This window comes from Nothoprocta perdicaria, unplaced genomic scaffold (genome assembly GCF_003342845.1).
Source record: "Nothoprocta perdicaria isolate Ctin4 unplaced genomic scaffold, notPer1 scaffold_42, whole genome shotgun sequence".
In the NCBI taxonomy this organism is placed as follows: domain Eukaryota; kingdom Metazoa; phylum Chordata; class Aves; order Tinamiformes; family Tinamidae; genus Nothoprocta; species Nothoprocta perdicaria.
This window is the reverse complement of record NW_020455666.1, coordinates 1,771,757-1,792,878: the sequence shown is the minus strand read 5'-3', so window position 1 is coordinate 1,792,878 and position 21,122 is coordinate 1,771,757. Positions and strand designations below refer to the sequence as shown.

At 36.9% G+C, this 21,122-nt stretch overlaps 1 protein-coding gene and 1 long non-coding RNA gene across 6 annotated transcripts in view; one reads left to right on the top strand and one right to left on the bottom strand.

Moving 5' to 3' along the window:
- The window catches only part of LOC112953135, a 90,533-nt gene extending 81,701 nt beyond the window's left edge, over positions 1-8,832 (top strand). Inside the window, exon 8 of the long non-coding RNA XR_003250525.1 lies at positions 8,540-8,832. This is a non-coding gene — a long non-coding RNA (uncharacterized LOC112953135). The remainder of the gene's footprint in view (positions 1-8,539) is intronic.
- The window catches only part of ATP2B2 (ATPase plasma membrane Ca2+ transporting 2), a 171,067-nt gene that overhangs the window by 61,341 nt on the left and 88,604 nt on the right, over positions 1-21,122 (bottom strand). For 2 of the 5 annotated variants that reach the window (XM_026046138.1, XM_026046136.1), the window contains exons 4-10: positions 19,133-19,390; positions 18,300-18,425; positions 13,301-13,426; positions 5,877-5,918; positions 4,112-4,276; positions 2,332-2,546; positions 1,167-1,409 (exon numbers count right to left, since the gene is read on the bottom strand). In XM_026046138.1, coding sequence (XP_025901923.1) covers positions 1,167-1,409; positions 2,332-2,546; positions 4,112-4,276; positions 5,877-5,918; positions 13,301-13,426; positions 18,300-18,425; positions 19,133-19,390 — 1,175 coding nt within the window. Of the gene's footprint in view, positions 1-1,166; positions 1,410-2,331; positions 2,547-4,111; positions 4,277-5,876; positions 5,919-10,003; positions 10,064-13,300; positions 13,427-18,299; positions 18,426-19,132; positions 19,391-21,122 lie in introns of all 5 variants that reach the window. The other 3 variants (XM_026046139.1, XM_026046137.1, XM_026046135.1) reach the window with 2 other exon arrangements.

Genomic DNA, 21,122 nt, shown 5'->3' with positions numbered 1-21,122 from the left:
TCTACTGCCTCAGAGAAAGAGGGAGCATTGAATTTATGCAGTATTACAGGTACATCTCTTTTGAAAACAGGCTGATGCCTTCCTAATTTCTTACTCAAAACCCCTAGATTCTGGGAGGCTGAGCTGTGATGGAAGCTGAACAGAAATGCTTTGCTAGTGTGTTTAACCTCAAACATTCAAATAGAACAAGGGAGCTTTCAATTAGAGGAGCAGAGTGGGAGCATCATAGCACAGGAAGACTGTGGGAAGGCTACCTAAGCTCTGCCTTGACTTCAGACATGGCTTCTGGCTATGCAACGCGACTGTCCTCRAGAGCATCCATTCCCCAACGCCTTCATCACAATCAACGAAGCACAGCTGGCACATTGGTGGCAGCTCTCTCTAAATAGTTGTCTTCCCAAAACTGCTTGGTACTGATCTCCATCTATCTATACTGTTACTAAAATAATACTGGGAATAAAAGAACATGAATGGGCCAGCACTCAGTATTTCACCAATGCATTTTTTGTTTTGAAAGACTGCTTTTAAAACAATGCAAAGTGCAGGCATCATTTGAGTGTAAATCTATAAAAACTGTAAATTTAGTATAAATCTATAAAAACAACAATACCTAAATTCATAAGCTGAAAATTGATTTTGGTCTTTTGGTCTTTGATTTAAACTTGACCTTTCAAAGTACAAGTTTTGGGCCTTTCCATCAACTCCCTATAGAAGAATTGAATGCTACAAGCAAACTTTTTTTTCACATTTTGTCCTCCCTTACAGAGGGAATAAAATACTTTAGAACCTGGAATTAATAAAAGTCATTAATCTCACTGATTCAACCAATCCTGTTAGGTTTTTTTCAAGAACTATTTGCAGCATCTTAGTCAAGCAAAAATTTCTTTCTCAAAGAAAACTTGTTCTGTGAGTAAAGTCGCCATTAGGCAGACTGGACCATACCAATCTAACAAGAGCAGTATCTTTTAAAATATGTTGTGGTGTTGTATGCATAAGAATATCTCTATTTTTAACCAAAATATGTAATTTTCAGAATTTCTGCTTTCATTTGTAGAGCCTCAGTGGTAATTATCAATTCATGATCAAAATCAAACGTTATGGAATTTTAAGGAAGGTGTCTCCTTCTGTCATGTTTCATTTTATAGACAAAAAAAAAGCCTACTTACCAGAATTTTGGTAGTGTAAGCACTGTTGATAGCAATTGCATTAACCAGCAGGTCGAGGGTTTTGGTGGGTATGGAATCGGGGTCAGGGATCTCCTTGTAGTGGACATCACCCACGTAGGCTTGCACCACTGTCATCCGGTTGGTGGTCAGCGTCCCCGTTTTGTCGGAGCAGATGGCTGTAGCGTTGCCCATAGTTTCGCAGGCGTCCAGGTGGCGAACCAGGTTGTTATCCTTCATCATTTTCTGAGAAAAAGCAGAAGAAAAAGTCTTCAGATTCACTTTGAGAGATTTTAGATATCAGCCAGAAAAAGCATTAGTGCTTATATTTAGCCTTGCTCACTGTAATTTGGTGTTCACTAAGCCACAGCTCTGATGCTCTAGGCCAATAACCCAAAGCCTAGTTCTAGACAACCAAGTGGTAATCCTCCCTGGAATAATTCTGCCTGTGATAAATTGCCCTAGTTACTGCATTCTTTGCAGGATGCATGCGTTTTAAGAAAAAAAACTAGAACAGGAAGAATTAGCTAAGGTATTTCAGAAGAAAACAGAATGTTTCAAGCACTTGACCCTTAATCCCTGAGTATCTTACATTCAAAGGGCAGACTATCACCAGTCATAAGCAATGCAGTATTACAATTTGATACTACAGGTACGGATATTCATGTGTTTGCTGCATGTGTTGGATGGAAGACTTAAGAAGACTAGGAAAATACATTAAAAGCAACAATTTTTATTAAGTCACATACTTCAGAGCTGGCCTTTTTTCTAATAGTAATGTTTCTCTACATGTAAATCATGCTWTTCATTCATTATATCCATAATTTATTTACATGCAAAATAGAAACAAACTTTAGAAACATTTTAAGATCTCAGATGAAAATTTTATAAAAGGARTATCTGACTAGATAACTAATCCATTCTAAGAAAACTGCTAGATAGATAAGGGAATAATTTACAACTCCAGAATTCTAATTTCCTTTAATTTTGTAATTAAATTTGGCTGCAAACATCTGCAACTTCATTTATGAAAAGCACATAAAAGTTCTAGCTTTTTATTACATTGATTTACAGGCCAGTCTTCCTGAAATACAACAGAAGTTAAAGAAGTCATTAGCAAACAACTGAATAGGAGTTTTCTGTGATAATTATTTTTAAGGTTTCTTACCTTTACAGAGTAAGCAAGAGAAATAGTGACGGCAAGTGGAAGTCCCTCGGGAACAGCAACCACAAGCACCGTAACACCAATAATGAAGAACTTAACAAAATACTGCACGTAGACAGGTGTGCACTCAGGCAACCACGGTTTCTTGTTGACCACGAAGGTGTCAATGGCAAAATATAGTACCAAAATAATTACAGTGATGGCAGACATCACCAAACCTGAAAACAGAAATAATCAGTCACTATGAAGCAAAACACAAACAACTTAAAATACGCACAGTTTGAAATCTTCACTTGAATTTAGTAACAAGTTATTTTCCTAGTCTATATGAAATTGTTCATTACCACTCCTCTACCAATAGTGATGAATTCTATAATGTAGAAAAACAGCGTATTACTATGTGTACATTTAAAACAACCACAAGAAGTCTAGACCAAAAAGTCTAAGGAATAATGCACTGAATCCTGCAGGACACCTGCATGGTACTGCTCATTTTTTAAGTACTGTCTTACTGCCATTTTAAAAGTTTTCACTCAGTCTAGCTTAAGTATTACTTAAGCTACAGCTTTAAAGYTTTGCTTAATACAACATTTATCTATCCTTTTATTACTGCCTTTTACAAATTACTAGTCTCTWCATATTTAAACACCATTTAAACGCCATGTTATTTCTTCATCTTTTTAAATAAGCCTTTCTTAACAGACTTGAAAAAAAACTATCTCCTGTACCTTACCTTGCTATGTACAATATTTTAGAAAGAAATCCCTACTGAGGAATCAGGTTGTATACAGTGATGAGGCAATACTGCAAAATTTGCCCACAAAACAGGTATCTAATTTTTATTCTTGACAATTTGATAAACGCTTGTGCTTCCCCTTTTCAAAGGGAAAACATGTAAACAGTTCACAGTTCTGTGATAAGTGGTCCAAGAGAACTATAACGCTGACAGAATTATAGAAGAGAGACGTATAAATGTTTCACAGAAATCAGAAAAGATCCAGGGACAAAAAACACGCTCTTTTAATGACAGACTTGGCTAACATAACCTTCTCTCTCCAGAATTTTCTCTCAGGGTTCAAATGATGAATACTGGTTTTCATTACAGCATATAGTTTGACTTGCCACGCTGACTTGCTGCGCTTGCTTACTGTACTTTGGCTGGCTTTATGAAAAGGCTAAGCCTGCATTTCAGAATAAATTCTCTATAAGGAAATCACAACCATTGAAGAGAGATGCTGTGAATTACACATCTTTTAAGGTGCTTTTAAGGTCCTTCATAGTTAGAGTCATACTTAATACAGCTCCATCATGCATCATAGATCTAATTTTCCTGCTTTTTTTTCATTTTTAAATTAAACTACAAGTTGGAGGGTATCATATTTAGACAGCAAGAACGAATCTGGTTATTAAAGAATAAGCAGAATCTCAAAATCCATAACAGGGCAATCCTACATGACTAGCATTTTGAAAAGATGATGAAGTTTCTGGATTGCATACTCAGAAGTTGTAAAGGGAGAGAAAATGAAATATCACGTGATTACTATACTTGGGAATGTCAACTATGAGAAATTGTATTTCATTCCAATATTCATTATAATCAGAGTTTCTCCAAGCTGAGTTTTAGAGATAAAGCATCTTCAGTACCACTTGCCATCTTCACAGCAGCACTGTGATGACCTCTACAGCTATTGCTGTAATAAAGTAATTTTTGTTTTCACAATTCCTCATTTGAGAACTGTAACCAGTGTAACACACTGCTCTCCGGCCAGCTCGCGTGTCGTACCTGCTTTGCCTATCTGGACGGCCAGCTTGGTGAGCTTTCCCTGCAGGACAGATTTCTCCTTCTTGTGCATGTTGGCTTTCTTCTTGTCCTTGTCGTCCCCCTCTCCCCCTTCGGCACTCTTCAGTGGCTGCATCTCCATGGCGGCAGCCCCGTCCTGCTGCTTGGCTGGGGGTGCAGAACAGCAGCGTTACTCCTAAACTCATCTGCCCTCTTTGCTCTCCTAGCTTTCATACTTACTGCGGTCAGCTACCAGCACCCCTCAAGGGCTGCTCGCCACGCAGATGAAGGTAACAACACGGAGCTACCACCACAGACAGACGCCCACGTGGGCTCAAATCTGTGTGTGCACGGATGGCACTCCACGTCACACACCCTTCACCTGGTCCCATGTAAACTGCTGATTCTTTTTTACTATCAGTAGCATTCTGTGTTATACATATACACATATATAGCACCCTTAATGTCTTGCAAATTACTTGACAGGTAACATCATCTCAGTACTGCAGGATTTTCTAGACTAGCAGCTGAAAATTTTTTTCAAGTTGAATGCATTTCCCTGAAATTTAGTATTTCTCATAAACACATCCTTAAAATCATATTTTTATGGAAAGCATTTTATAAAGGCAGTGTGTGGTTCAAGATATGAAGCACACACCACTTTTCCTGGCTTCATGGGCACCTCAGTTACCAGAGGACCATACCTGGCGAACAACTCCTGAAATGTTTTCCTGGCATTCTGTGTTCACGTAAATTAACCATCAGGTCAGGTGAAGATACCATCACCCTCCCTTAAAATGCAAACATGGTTTATAGTTAAACCATCCTCTCTTGCAAGAATGCTTTCATATGAGAAAAGTTGACCGCTTTTTAAAAAGCAAAGACATTTTTATATGCAAAGACATAGTTTATATATGTGTATGTGTCTGTTTTACACAGAACAAACAGAATGAAATGAAACATCTGCTCAGTTTTGACATGAACAGTTTATATAAAGCTATGCTTATTTAATCTAGAATAGACTGGCCTGCTTAACCTTAAAATTTATACACTTAGTGTCCTTTTAGTTAACAGGTACCATAAACAGCTGAATTTATCTAATCAGTTTCTGGTCCACCACCTCTAAGATCTTTAAAATTAACTGAGAAAGTTACAGTTTACTAATTTACTTAATAAAAAACATGATGGTGCACCACATAATAAAAAGGAAATCAAGAGGTACTTGACAGGGAGTGAAATACCTATTTCAACTTCTTCCTGAGGTTATACATTAAATAAGAAACATCTAAAACTGTTAATCCTTCTAATGTTCATCCTTATAATATACTTTGCAATTGCTAAATACTCTTTTCATTAAAATTTCCTTTTAGTATTACTTGATCTGCAAATAAAAATACAGACACTGCCATTAAATACCACACATGACACAACATAGCCAAAATGGGATCGGAAATTCCCTACTAATACACTGCATATGCACAATACAGAGTAGCTTGCACAAGAAAAATGAATTCAAAATGAGCTTCATGACATGAAAACCTCATCTATAAATGGCTTATTTGAAACTCACATCTTTTTTTCCTCTCCTGAAGCTTATAGGTTAAAACTCTATAATTTATTTGSTATAGCTTTTCTTTTTAAAACACTCTGAACAACAGAGACAATCTGACACAYAGACAAAAATCACAAATTGTCATTTTATTTTTCAACAATCTAATTATATGTTAAAAATAAAATCCACAACCTGCTTAATATGAAAGAAGATTACCTTTGTTCTGGCTGTTCTCCATATTCCCATCCTGCATTTTGCCTATATGATGGAAAATTTCAACAGACAACAGACAGTAAACAGTCATCACCCAGGACAGAACATGACAATGGAAATTTAAACAAAAAGGGCAGACAAAAGTAATGAGCATGTTACAGAAATTTATTTATGATCAGCAGCCATTATTACCATATAATTAGTTCTRTATATAAAGTCACTGCTGGGTGAACCACCTAGACACAACTGCCGTCAAATTCACTCTTTAACAGGTAAAATACTAAATATTGGTGCGTATTTTTTCAGCAAATTGCCTAAGCTAAGAGTGAAGCTAGCAAAATATCCACTAGAAATCACAATTTGAACAATAACCCTGAATTGAAATTTCAGACAACTAGGGTTTAATGAAGTAACACCAACATAGGGCATGAATTTCTTAGTCCAACCCATTCCAGAATTAAAATTTAGTAAAATAAGACAAAATATAAATAATAATTTACATACATGTAATAAAATTAAACTTCAAAAATTAAAGTAGGACATAATTTTAAAATTACATCATCCAGTTATATAAAGGTTATCATATTTTGCAATTTACTGCTATAAATATGTGTTGGCTGTTCATCCTGTATTCATATTTATACTAAAGATATGCCATATGCATCTTGTGCATATGTAGTTTTAAATGTGCTATTTTCGCTACGTTTTAGCATATAAAAATCATTTTTCATTTTTTAAAACTGATACTAGGAAATTTTCAAGTGTGCATATATGACATGAAAACGGCAAAATACTAGGAGCGTAAGAAAACTTTGGTGTTGGAAATGCATTGAAAAATGAGAGGCAGCAATCTCTTAAAGTGACATAAGAATTTATCTTATACATTTGAATTGTATAAATATTACATGCACAATGGCTGGCATTCTCTTGGTTGTTCCTAATGCCCAATTGAAAAGTTAAAAAGTTAAAACATTTTAACTTGATTTTTCATACACATATTAATAATAAATATATCATTAGGTTTTATATAAAAAAAGACAGCAGTAAAGTCCTGCTCCTTCCACAGCCTGTGCTGACATGATTATATATGCTGATGTAAACCATTTGGCATCAGCTGCTTATCTATATTTTTAACCCTACTCCCACCTTGCATATCTTGTGATTTTAAAATAAGGTATATATTTATCTTCCAGAGACTTATGCTTTTCCATGAGACATTCATCTATCGATCTAAACAACTTCAAAAAATTATTTTCACAGAAAATAAAACTTGCTTTTTAAAATTTAATCTAAAAATCATGGTTAAAAGAAAAAGTTCATAACGGAATTTGACAACTGCTTACCTGCTTTTTTTTTTCTTAAATATAAGAAAGCTTCAAATATAGTTAGTAGAGAAAACATCTGTAGAGAGTCTCATTTCTAACTAAAGGAGAAAGCCTTCTTTTAAGAGACTGAATATACGAATTTAGAGCAGTGTCATCTGTTCCTTTTTCAGCACTGCACTAAAAATTTAATCTACCCTTGCTGCATAAAAATAGCCAACAAATGACTGGACAATCATTAATAAAAACATAAATATACTTTTTTTTTTTTTTTTTTTTAACCTCAGCAGCTATTGCACTTAGCTTAATGTTTTAGGTTGAGAAATGTTCATCATAGCTATTTTTCTCTTCCTCCTCTTTCCAATAATTTCTTCAGTCCTAAGGCTGCACTTGGCTACCTATTAGTAAGAAAATATTCTGGGCATTCTATAAATAGTAAGAGAGACAAGGAATTATTCAATTTTCATACTGATAACAATTCAAAATTACTTGATATTTTTATATAAATTCTGCAAATATTTCTTCTTTGGAAATAATTAAAACAGTTTGGGTGCTTGTAATTTGGAGGAAATCATTTAAATTTCTTCCCCTTTTCTAAGCAATGTTAAAAGTTGGGAGCTCTAGGAAGAAGGGCTCCTGAGATGATGTATTCTCTAGCAACTTTGAAGGTTCTGATGTGTGAATATGCATACAAAATATCTTGCATGTTACCTTTACCTTAATTAGAATGTATGCCTCTACTCGGAACACAGCCAGGACACTGCTGCTGCCAGAGCTCTCACCACAAGTTTCCTTCAAATAAACCTCAAAAAAGAGATTCCCCTCTCCCTCCCGCCACCCTTGTGAGGAGGCAGGGAGCCATGATAAGCCAAACTTATTCCTGGCATTAGGAGTTATTTGTTCACTGCTGGAACTGCTTGCAATTGGCCTTGGTCACAAGGCATAACCTTATTACCTTCTACTGTGCCTTGACAGAGCTAAAAAATACATAAAGTCCCAGGAGACTCCAGAATGTCTCATCTTGCAGTGGAGATGAGTTAGAGCTGTCTTGAGGCCAAGTCAGCTATGTCCTACAGCTAGTAAGAACAGAAGCACTGTGCAAATCTGCAAATCTATATATGGGAGGAAAAAAAACTGACATCAAATATCTAGTATAGTCCTTCTTTATGAGAAATACTGTCCCTCCCCAATCCAAGGGAAAAATGAATCAGGAAAAAGGCCAGAGTCTGCTGGACAAGAATCCAGTGATTGCTCTAGCCCATATTCTCTTTAAAATAAGTGCATTACTTTAAAATAAAAGGATTCTCCATTACCTTTCTGTAAAATATTCTGGTTTAATCCTAGCCTGAACTTGTAAGCTGTTAAGATCTGGATACAGCCATGGGTGGAATTTTTGAACAGAGGACCACCAAGCAACTACCTCCTTGCARCACTTCGCTACTAGAGTCCAGTACAGCCCATCATAGATCCTTTTTATACAACAGGTATGTGGCAAACCTGTGTGGCTGTAGCATTACTGAAAATAAAAGACATTTTCCTGTCAGCTGTATTTTTGTAACCGAGAATAACAACATATTTGCAATCACTATGTTGATTTTCAACAAAAAATAGCATTTCCTGTGCTTAGTACACACCGAGGCATATATTCCTCTTAAGGTACTTTCTCCTGAGAGATATTATGCATTAAATACATACGCTTGTTTTCAGCCATCTCTTTGGGAAAATCCTCATAGAACAATGAAAAAAAAATTTTCTTCCAGACGGAAAAAAATAGGAACCTCACAAACTTCATTCTCTTGTTTTAGAACTTATTTTTAACTTCCATTCTCCCCTCAGCCGCCATACATTTTAAGTAGTTAGATCACCACTGCTGACTAGACAATGCAATGCATAATATACGCAGAAACCAGACTCTGGGAATTTCCCAAACCTTTTCAGAGCACTCAGATCTAACTTCACTTGCCAAGTCTGGGCTCACTGCTGAACACACTATCACATGAGCTGAACTGTACAAAATATTTCCCAGAYGTGTTGATTATCAGAAAAAAATGCAGCTGTTCTCATGCCTGGCTAACAGTAGTCCATTCCATTTAATACTGGAATTAGACTATCAGAAAAGATGCTGAAATATTAGCATGCTAAGGAACAGGGCCACAAAGCTGTATGGCACGTGAAAATCAACTAGAATATTTTTCCTTTTTTTGGAAAGGGATACAGCTCATTACATGATCACTGTCTACACACAAGAAGAGACGAACTTTGCTTTGCATTCTCTTACCAGGAAGGTGCTCAGAATAGCAGAAGTTATTTCTAAAGCATTTCAGGGTGAAATTAAGGCAGATTCCTGACTCCAGCACTATTTCTCAAAAGTACATGATGTCTGTATGGATACTTATGAGAGTGCCACATTGAAAGAAAAGAGTATGTAATCACTTTTATTATAGTGCTCTTCAAAGTTGTGCTGATAAACATATAAAGTGTTTTACACTGAAATTTTATATCAAGACACTCAGAAGTTTTGAAACCAGTCTTTCTTACGAARCTGTTCCTTTTAACTAATTTTTATTAATGGCAAATAGATCAAAGTTCCTCCTTGTTCCACTCCCATGCTTAACTCCTCATCAGTAACTTTGCAGCATCTTTGTGGCATCTCTTATAAGCTCCTGTACAGCTCAGGGCACACGATTGCTCAGAGGGGTTAACACATGCATATACAACATGTGTGCAGTTCACGGGAGGAAGAGGGAATCTTACATAGTCAGGAGAGAAAACCAGCAAATAACAAGCAGCTAGGGGTTCTTGACGTACCATTGACTAAGCTGGCATTTGCATTATCAGTGGCAATTGCACCTGCTGCACCATCTGTAGCTGAAGGAGGGTGGGAGGAGGGATGGGAAGAATCTACTGAGTAATAATGGATAAAAAGAAAAACAAACAATAAATAATAACAACAACAAATTCACATGAAAGAAACAAAAACATTTGTGGAAGACGATGGCTTTGTTTTCTCCAAGGCATTGTTTTAAATTATTCAGCGTAAATTTCAGAAACAAAATGTCATTAAATGGTGTTACAAAATAAGGCAAGAACTCATATGGAATAWAAATAAATAAATAAATAAACATAAAAGACGTTTAACAAAGTTAAAATCGTTGATGAGAATTAACTGTACACAGCACTGTAAGTTCCTTTGCTTCTTTATGCTGATTTTATTTAAAAGAGTTTAAAATATTAAAATGGTCAAAATTTCCCTTGAGTATTTATGGAATGTGCTAGTAATTTTAAAATATGCAGCATCATGTTGCAAGAAATGCAGTGTTACAGTTTATATTTTACATAATGTTGCCTATTACCATTTATTGCAGAGACATCTCATTCTAAAATGGACTTGGTTTGCATCCTACAATAGCCTAATATGCACATAGATTTAAACAGAAATATCAKTTTTTTCAATACTGTATGCTATAATTTGAGGAAATAGAAGAAATACAGAATCTTCATAAATATAGACTTGTGGAGGAAAAACTGAGTTACTTTAATTCCAAATTACAGACATTGTGCAATTGCCTATATTTTACGATACTGATACAACTGTGAGAAATATATATATATATATATATTTTTATACATATATATATATATATATATAGTTTTTCAGCAATTTTCCTGGTATTAAAAAAGTTAGTCAGGCAAATATTTCTTCCCTAACAGAAAGACTGAAAGCTTTCTAGAAGGTTCTTATTGTTTAGTATTTTTTTTTTAATGCTACAGTACAGAAAATTAATCTCAGCAAATACAAGAGAAAATGAGTTATGCCCTTTTTCAGGTGGTTGATTGTTCACTGCAGAGCAYAGATGTCCGATAACAAAGTCTGTTTGAGACTGAAGAGCTTCCTTGCTACCTGACCCATAGAGGCTGTTTCACACTGTACTGGTTTGTTACTCAAGAAAAAGGTCATGTTTTATTTACAAATGATAAATTGGGAAAAGAAAATAAACAACATACAAAATTTATAAATGCACCTTGTATGAAGTGCATTCATGAAAATTTCAATTGCAAATTTGATTACTGCAATGGTAATAACTTATGCTGTTGTAGTTACCCATGCTTATTTTCATTCCAGTTGGATACCCGTACTAACCAGCACAGCATGAACTGCTAATAGCAAATAGCACATTTCAATATTTAATAGAGAGTAATTTACTTCTGGAGAATAGCTGAGCATTCAAGCTTAGCAGTAAGATCTGCAACACCAATAATGCGTAAACACTTAAATGTTTGCCAGGAACAAACATGCAAGTGTCTTGAATCCCGTCAATTTGAAATGATTCTTTAATTTAACTGCACTAATTTAAAGGCAATTATATTAATCATTAGTTCAACTCTGATTTGCGCACCACAGCTTGCTAGCGAAATGCCTTAGCCCTCCATTTGATCTGCTACAGTTCTTACTCTACCTGGAAGCTGATGTCCATCCTCCTGTTTCACACCTGCATGATGATTTTTACAAAACATTAATAGTGATAAAGGCAAACACCCCAAAAACCTAACACACACACATTTACACCTGGGAGGATTTCAGAGAATTGCAGGTTTCTGTTGGAGAGAACACCATAGGGACAGAAGCACAGTCTGCAAGTGGCTCTGCCCAGGCACTCTTCTGCACTAGCACAAGGCAGTTAGAAACACTAGAAAATTTTAAAGAATTTTCTGGTTGTTACAGCTATATCCAATTAGATTTAGCGTCTGCTCTACAAATTTTAAAACACCTTGAAAGAAAGTCTGGCTATTAATTCATGAACATAGTGCACTCTGTTACCTTCTACCTCATTTTCCCTGTCAAGGCTAGAGAATTACCAGTGTACTGGACAAAATAAAATGCAAAGAAGGGCAAGCCAGAGAAGTGCAAGACCTACAGAGAGCTGTTAACTTGCAAGCAGCTGCCACAGTCTCTACCTCCCACCTACAGGACCCTCATGCGATGCCAGGACGGACACTGCCGGCTCGCGAGAGGCCCAGCGCAGTTGTCGTCTTGCAGGGRCAGCAAGATCGGGCCCTGCGACGCTGTTCAGACTCGCTGACATGAAAGATGACCTAGCAGGTACTATACCTTTGTGCACWAATTAAATGGTGAACAGCTTGTAAAAGCGTCGCCGAAACAGGGATTCTGCTCACAGAAACAGTCCCATGCAAGCACTTCAACTCTGATAGAATGTAAAACGTTCAGTAAAGCTCTTTATATTAATTGCAAAAGCTATTAAAGAGTGGAAATGTCAAAAAATGTATGTTAGTTTGCCTTTAAATATGACTGAGATAAATATTCTTACAACCAACTTCCTAATTAAGATGAAAATTTTTGAAAGTAGACTTCAACAAATTACAGAAGACTGTGAACAAAAACTAGGAAGGACACACATTAAATCACATTTCTGCTTAGCATGCGACCCACAAAATAAGCTTTTGCTGACAACATCATTCTGTAATAAGGTGAAAGTCTAGGGAGACTTTTTGATTTCATTAACTGACATCTGATACCAAAGTTAAAACAGTCTGTTACCATTTCTTGCCACTTATTTTTTCCTCTTTTACTATGCTTAATCTGACCTATCCATCTGAAGAAATTAAAATGYCTTATATTGTGCTCTGATAAAGTCATTCACTGACACTGAATGACTTAGCAAAAGAAAAAAAATATATATATATATATTTTATCCTCAATTTATTTTTGAAGTTCAAAGAAAGATGTTATTTCCATGGCTGAGTTTCAGAAAAAAATATTACATAGATGCAAGTGCACAGGATCAAAACTTTAGCAGATTTTAGGTGAGTATCAATTTATGTCAAAGACATGGAAGCAGGAGCATACCCAGGTATTCCTTTGTGCTTGGTTATGTACTGAGAGTCTGCAACTTCACACTGGAAAAACTTCTTGTTATCCAAAATATATTACTAGTTAATAGATTTTGGTTTTCCTGTGTAATGTGTAACGATAAAAACATGTACCAAAAGTCTGTAGAACTGTATTTATTTGCAAACAATTGAGAGCCTTGGCTATGCAAAGCCCAAGTGCTTGCCTAAGAGCATCRTACGTGTTGTGAAATTTACCTTTCTTATCCTTCTTTTCTTCTTCTTCTCCTCCAGCACCCAGCAGAGTAAAGATGATGCCTGTCTGAGAATTCACACCCACAGCAGTTACCAGCATTCGTCCAGAGCCTTCCATGACATGAGTACCTGGAAATATGCAATATAAGTTAGAGATATTTTGCTAATAAGTTAAAAAGCACAGCCATTAAAATATTTTATATAAGACTTGAAATAAAGGAGGGAAAAAAAGCTGTTCATTTTCACTCTCAAATGAGAATGGACAGTTGATCCCAAAGCTTAGGAAGCATTAACCACAAAACTCTAATTCAACATCAACCACACACGTCATGTGTCCTTTGCAACAAAAATGTTTCCACTAACTGAAAGTTTGTCTACTCTGGAAGACAATTATCTTAGCTTCATATAGTTAAATTGAAACTTGGAAAATATCTTTTAGGAGCGCCACAAACATTCTTCTTCTGTGAATCTATTTAAGATTATACCAGTTATATAAGGAATACTGTTACATAAGCAAAGTTAAAATATAGAGCGAATTTCATATTTCTTAGTTATGGTTGACTGACAGGCACAAAAAAGAATCTACCTGTTGAAGACCACGTCAAGTTTTCAAATTTGCAAGTTCAGTACTGAAAAAGATCTTCAAGATGTTTTTTGAGTATCACAAAACCAACAGAACGTGGACAAATACTTGAAAAACAATTCAGAATGTATAAGATTTCTATTACTCCAAGACAAAATGTATGGTGATTCCAAAAATGATCATCTGATACTTATATCATTGTATTAACTAAATGAATTCCTTTTGATAAGTGCTTCATACTTTGTTTTGTAGAAATTTATTTACAGCTTATTTTTAGTTCTATTTATCCTTACACATTTGCTTCACTTAGCAAATTAAAAGTGCAAGATTAAACTATGCAAATTGTTCAGAAATTAATGTTTCCTTTTTTTCTTGTTTTTTTTTTTTTTTTTAAAGCACATAGAAGACGGCATACGAGATCTTCTTCTGATGAATCTAATCCTCTTTTTAGTACAGATGCTAATTTGAGAGATTTGGCAGTTATGCTAATTGTTTACAGGAAAAGAAACACCAACCTTGAAATGCAATTTTTGCCACACATATAAATAAGAATAAAACTGGCATGTGGCGATGAATCATTGAACCTTGAACAACATTAGATGCATCTAAATTCACAGCCTTGCAGAAACTTCCTGCTTGTGGGAACACAAACTAGAAGCTACTCCAAGTTGGTAGATCAACCTATGACTGCAAGGAATTGGAAGTTTACTGGGTTTGGTTTTTTTATTTAAAATTTTTTTGCTGTGTATGGAGAAGAAAATAGATGGAAAGCTGTGAAAATAAGACTGTAGCATAGAAACAACAGTTGGAGAAAAAACAGTTGTGCAGGTATAAGTGTATTGACCACCAGGTTAATTATGGATAAAGACATGGTCAAGTAAACTTACTCCAGAAGTGTTTTGTTATTTGTTTCATATACTAAATGCTGTTGTTTTAGACCAAACTGTATTTTAGAACTAATCATACATTACCAGAGTTGCAGCTGGGAATACTATTTATTTCTAGTGGAGTCTCTTACTTGGCATTCAGACTATGAAACCTGAATGGCCATGGAAAGAGTCTTTCTTCTTCAGCTCTTTATATTGAGCCTTATCTATATTTATGTGTTATGTGAAAAGCTGAAAAAGTGAAAGATACAGGAAGCTGTTGTTACAAAGATAAATAAATATGCATCCCTGCAAACAAGTTTTTACAAAAATTTCTACCCCTTCTTGCTGCTTATCCTCAGGCCTACTAAGCAATGCACCTATTTAAAATCAAAATCTCTTTCTATAAATAATCAAAATCTCTCATGTTCTTAAAAGGAAAACAGAAACATGGCACAGAGGGAACATCTGTCAAGCCTAAGCCTCATTTGAGAGCATAAATACCTCAGCGCAACAGAAAGAAAATTCCAGCAGAAAGAAGCCAAACAGCAACAAAAATGCAGTAAYGGACAGTTATGGTTTTTAAAAAAGAGGCTTTCTGGGTGCCTGGAGGGCTCAGGGCACGGACACCCTGCAGGGGCTGCTGCTGCCACAGCGGCCTGCTCTGTATCCTGTAGGGCAGCAGCGAGCGCTCGTGGGGCCTTACTGCAGTTACAACAGCACTTAAAAATACATTTTAGTTAAGAACTTGTTTTTGACATTCACATGATTTTTAAGAAATTTGCTCTGTACTGGACTATAAAAGTGTGCCTAAATATCCTCTGAAAGGCAGTGCATACCCCTAGGTCTCAATATCAGCTTTGCCCACTAGATTTCAAGTTTCTCCCTCTACAATTGGAGCCTTTTGAAATCAACTTTCCTTAGTCTTGCAAATTCAAATGGTTAAAGTGCATCTAAAAGGACACAAAAGRATGTTTCAAGCATCCTTGGTACCACTTGATCAGCAGACTAGGCTCTGCAAGCATCAGCTGAACAAGTCTTTTAAGACCTACAGAAACCAGAGTGAAACTCCTTCCTCCCAACTCTGTCAATTCCACCATTTACAAAGCAGTATAATTAACTCATTCTCACTTGAATAAAAAAAATGGGCTGTAAGACTTTGATGAGCTATCATTAAATAAATGGAATTAATGAATAAACGTATGTTTCTCACTTAACCTGCAAACTAAACATGGAAGAGCTGACTTCTTTCGCTTTTGAAGTGAAACTTTCAACACAAGTAGAATATATATTTTCATGTGCTGAGTATTTAATTGGAAGTTGATTACTAATTAATATTCAAAGATACAAAAGGAGTGTAGTTCAGTAAGAAAAGAGAATTAGCAACTATGGGAACCAAGTAGCACGTATGTTTTCAGGATAAAAATGTAAACTGAACATAAGACTGCTGAAAAACATTGAAGTCTAATAACCGTACTTGACAGACAGAGTAGAAATTTAAAAAACAAGACAAAAAAAACCCAGAATAAAGCAGCGTACCAGTCAGGGGGTTTGACCTTATTTACTTCAATCAAAGTAGTAATGAACAAAAAGCCCCTATCTGCAGGTCTAAACGACTCTTTTAATCACTGCAGTTTTTAGAAGTAACTGAAGTTACTACAGAGTGAAATAATCATCAGAATATCCTCTATACACAAAAATAAAAAGCTTTCCAGAAAAACAATCCTCATTTAATTTTAAAACACTCAAAACAAATTGAGACATTAATAGTTGGATGCTCTGTTATGAGAATTTCTGCTTTGCAAGACTTTGAATATTTACTGGCAAGAAAATGAGAGAAAATCTGAGCTACTTTTCTCCAGGCAATAGCTGACCTGATTCCTTAATCGAGCTTCTTTTAAAAAGAAAACCTAATAAAAACCACAGCAGATCAACAGATTTATGTTATTTGTTCTTGAGTGAAAAGACTTTTGGTTTGCATCCTTGCGGTGTGCATTCATTACCAAAAAATAAAAATCATGAAGGTTAAATTAGGATAAAGTAATGTTCTGTCAGTCTCAATTCCATGAGAACTCTCTTAGGTGAGTTACTCCATGCAACCCTTTCATACTGTAATCAAATTAATTTGTAAACTCTTGGCAAAAAATGTTACATAATGAGTCCCTTAATATCACGTTTTAATGACAGCTGTTTTACCTTTAGAGCATCGGGGTACCCCCAAAGTATTTGTGTGTGTCTAATACAGAGGCCAGACTCACATTCAAAGCTGCTGTAAGCAGAAGTCACAGATCTCTCTGAACTTATGAACTCTATGAAGCTCAAAGGATGTATCAGCTGCAGGGAAGAGCGAGCAGCTCCCAGGTCAGTCAGCTGCTAACAGCCTCAAAGAAAGAACGTATTCTACACAGGAGTAAGGGGGAAGCATATAAGACATGCTGCTTATTTTGGTTTCAGGTATTTCAGAGTTTRTATTTCCATTTTTGCCTTCCTAGGTGGTACCAAATGTGCTAAATAGAGATGGAAATGAACCATCTGTTTGAGTCAGCACTTGCACTTTTAGAATTGCTTCTCAAGTATCGCAGATGACTGTCTTGATGATTAAACAGGACATTAAGCACTGAAACTCATTTAGTTTAATTATGTCATTGAACCTGAGTGAATATAAAGGATGCTGTTTCAGGTGCCAACAGTGTAAATAATACTTCCTGATTCAGGGTATTTATCTTTCACCAAATTTCAGCTCTCAAAAATGACAAAGTGTGACAGAGATGCAACTGTTGCATTTTCCCTGCTCTCCTCCGGCCAGACRGAAGCAGCACTTCCCTTCCCGTGGGTGACGACGGGAGACGCTGCCAGACACTGGCCTGACCATCTGCGCCCGGCTCCTGCAGGCKGCCCGCAGGGCCCCGCGTGGCTCTGCGGCCGGGCTGCTCGCGCCGCAGGGCTGGGCGGCAGCGAGGACACTCGCCAGGAATAAAAAGGCCCATTTCTGTTTGGGCTGCTTGGGGATCTCTGACATGATGAGATCGGCAGCTTTTCATTTCGAGATCACATCCCAGAGAAAACCTATTGACAGGCAGCCTATTTAAAAACTGCATTTTCTTTGCAACCAATTTATTGTGTAGAATAATGCAAAATGCAAGTATTACAAATTTATCTTGACTATTGCTGACCATTAGTCAAATCCACAATATTCAGTGCATCAATTTCTTTTAACACGCTCACTGTTCCTTTTTCTAGTGAATGCAGAAAGGTGTTTAAGGATACTTCAAAAGGCATCAAAAATGAACAGTTTAGTTAAAACTTGTATTTAATGAGTTAAAATCATCATTTCCTGGAATGATACTTTTCCTGTTTCTGGCTATAAACGTTATAACCAGAAATAATTGCACAAAATCAAAACCCAAAAGTGTACCCATGTAGGAAAACTGTGCAAGGCCAGCACACAAAGAGCAGGTGTACCTAGAGATTACCAAAACTTGATGAGGTGGTAAGAAAAGAGCACGAGCAAAGCAGTATATGGGGTGAGTGCAGCAAAATGCAGCCCATTTACCTGACAGCAGCATTGGGTCTTTGTCAACAGATTTGCGGACCTGGTCTGACTCTCCAGTTAAAGAACTTTCATCAATTTTAAGATCATTTCCTTGAATAAATATCCCATCTGCAGGTAGGAGATCACCTTTTGGTAAAAAACAGAAATGATTGCTTTTAGAATGACTGCTTTTAGAATTACATAATCACAGTCATAACAACAGTTATATTAAAATGTTAAATGAAAGCAAAAGTGGAAGAACAGCTACCACACTGGGTCATTTTTGCTAATATTATCTACATTCATCCATATTACCATGATTTTTCTCTTAACTCTATAAGGGAAGGGATGTATAAATACTTACTGTCTCTTGCTTTCCCAGCATGAGCTCACATATGGTCAACTGGACCATAAAGCATCGACCCAGCAGAAAGGCTCATCTGGAGGAACCTGATGATTCCGAATACCGGAGGGAGCCTGGCCACACCATTCCCCTTCCAGAGCATTTAAACCTAATTCCTTTTACTCCTAACTGGAAAGGAACCCAGAAGGCCACATACTGAAATCCCCCGTGAAAGAGGATTATTGCTCATCAGGGAAAGGTAGTGAAGATTACAAAAATAAAGTGACCAAAATGCCATTTTATACCAAGTACCTTAGAGGAAGCTTTTCTTTTGCCCTAACGGCAGCACGTAGGAATGACGCTACCAAACACTAACCACATAACTCCTTATCCTTTGGATCAAGTACTAAGAATTAAGTCTTAAATATACTTTATGCCATGCAATAGGGGAAAGGAGGAGGAGAYATGTAAATGAAATTCAAGAAGTGGAGGACTACTTGACCCAACTTACCATATTTCACCTGTGCAATGTCACCAACTACTATCTCCGCCACCGGGATCTGGATGACCTGCCCACCGCGCACAACAGTGAACTTCTGCTCCTGCTCAATGCGGCTCTGCAGCCCCCGGAACTGCTTCTCCTTGCTCCAGTCATTAAAGGCAGTGACGAGCACAACACAAATGACAGAGAGCAGGATGGCGGCACCTTCAATCCAGCCAGCTTCGGCCTCACCTTCATCCTCAGCTCCTCCTGTCGCAGTTCCGCATCCTGAAAAACAGTGTGAGGAAGCGTCCAGTTGAACATGGATCAGATGTATCGGGTGAAAGAATGTTTACAACTAAAGCTTGACTTTGGCACGTTCATCACCTGTCACGTAAAGACAATTAAYGAGCTTTCTGCCTTTAAACCACAAAGATTTCCTTGTAATACAACCATCATAATTTAGCTAGCCAAGTAGCTGCTCTTTCATAGAAACAGTAAGAAAATTACCAAAAGTCACCAAAAGACAGACATATTAAAGACTGAATTTCCACTGAGTGGACCAAAGAGAAATTCATACATAACTTTTTACCAATTTCCTCTGCAGTTCTAACTGAGTCTTAGCCTAATTGAGAGGCTTTCTGAGCAGGAAAGCATGAGAACCTTGTGAGCAAGACTGTTGATAAGGAATTTTAGGAAAGAAATTAAGCATCCTTTTGCAGGTTCCATACCTTAAGTTGGTCAAAATCAGAAGCAAATGCAAGCCACAAAACATGGGTACAATTTGTTCCACCGGCAGAATGTTACTCTCTAGAGAGATCGTTGAGCTTTGCCCATCTAACCTTTAAATCATCCTACATGCTTCATTTTAGATCCTTTTTCTAGATCAGGGGCTTCACTTTGGCCTTGCTTGGATTAAAATGTTTCCCAGGACAACTATTTCTGTTCTGGCAAATATAAGAAGAAAGCTTGCTACCCATGTCTTATTAGACACAATCTAGAACGAAACCTCACAAATCTCCATTTCACCCAGCAAAACCCCTCTCTTACCCCTCACAAAAAAACCATGAGGTGAGCACAGCAAGAGATTGATTTTATTTGTCCATTTTAAAATCCTGGCTGACCTTKAGGCTGGCTCAGCTCCTCGGGACTTCTGCATAGTCCTGCTGAGGTGGTGTTTATTTTACTCTATTCTGGAACAGGCTTTCTTAGGCTTTCACTGAAATCTTCTCTCATTTCTACATGATATTCTGCTAAATTGAGGCTTAACACTATGTCATACTTCACTGATACCTTTTTAATCTGACCTATAACAGCAAACCTGAAAAATCAACTGCTTGAACAAGACAAAGCAGCGGTGTCCTTGATGATGAAACCCCTGATGGGGCCCGGACCCACGCGCGTGCTGCTAGASAGCAAGTAGAGCAGCCTCAACCCACCCTGAAAGCCCTCACATTTGGGCAAATTGCTGCAGCTGCTCCAAAGGACTAACACGTCAGTCCACTGCCGGCTAGTGGGTACGCGCTAACCTGGATTAGCACAGCTCTTCCCACTGGCCTGGAGAGCAGGATTGCTGTGATCGCCTCCAGAAAAAAAGAAGAAGAAAAAAAAAAAAAGAAGGCTTATCTGAGAAAATATTTTAGTGTGAAAAAATACAATTGACAAATAGACAAAAATATACTCTCATAAGCAAGGGAATCGTGTGTTATGTGAAGGGGCTTGTTCCCAGGTGGATAGGAACAATTCCCAGTACGTTTGTATACCCACAGAGAGCAGGCTAACAGCATGCATGGGATGCAGGCTGCGAGCACTGAGGTGAGAGCAACCCTCAGACGGTGCAATATGATTCGTTTTTCATACTACAGCTGAACAGCAAGAAAAGAAGAAAATCTGGGAAAGTGTCCCTAAATTTGACAAGCCTTAGAATTGACTGATGATTTCTGATCTTACTCTTAAAATACTGAGAAAATTCTCCGTAASCCAGTGAAAAGCACCAGGATTCATATGCATCTTTGTTTTG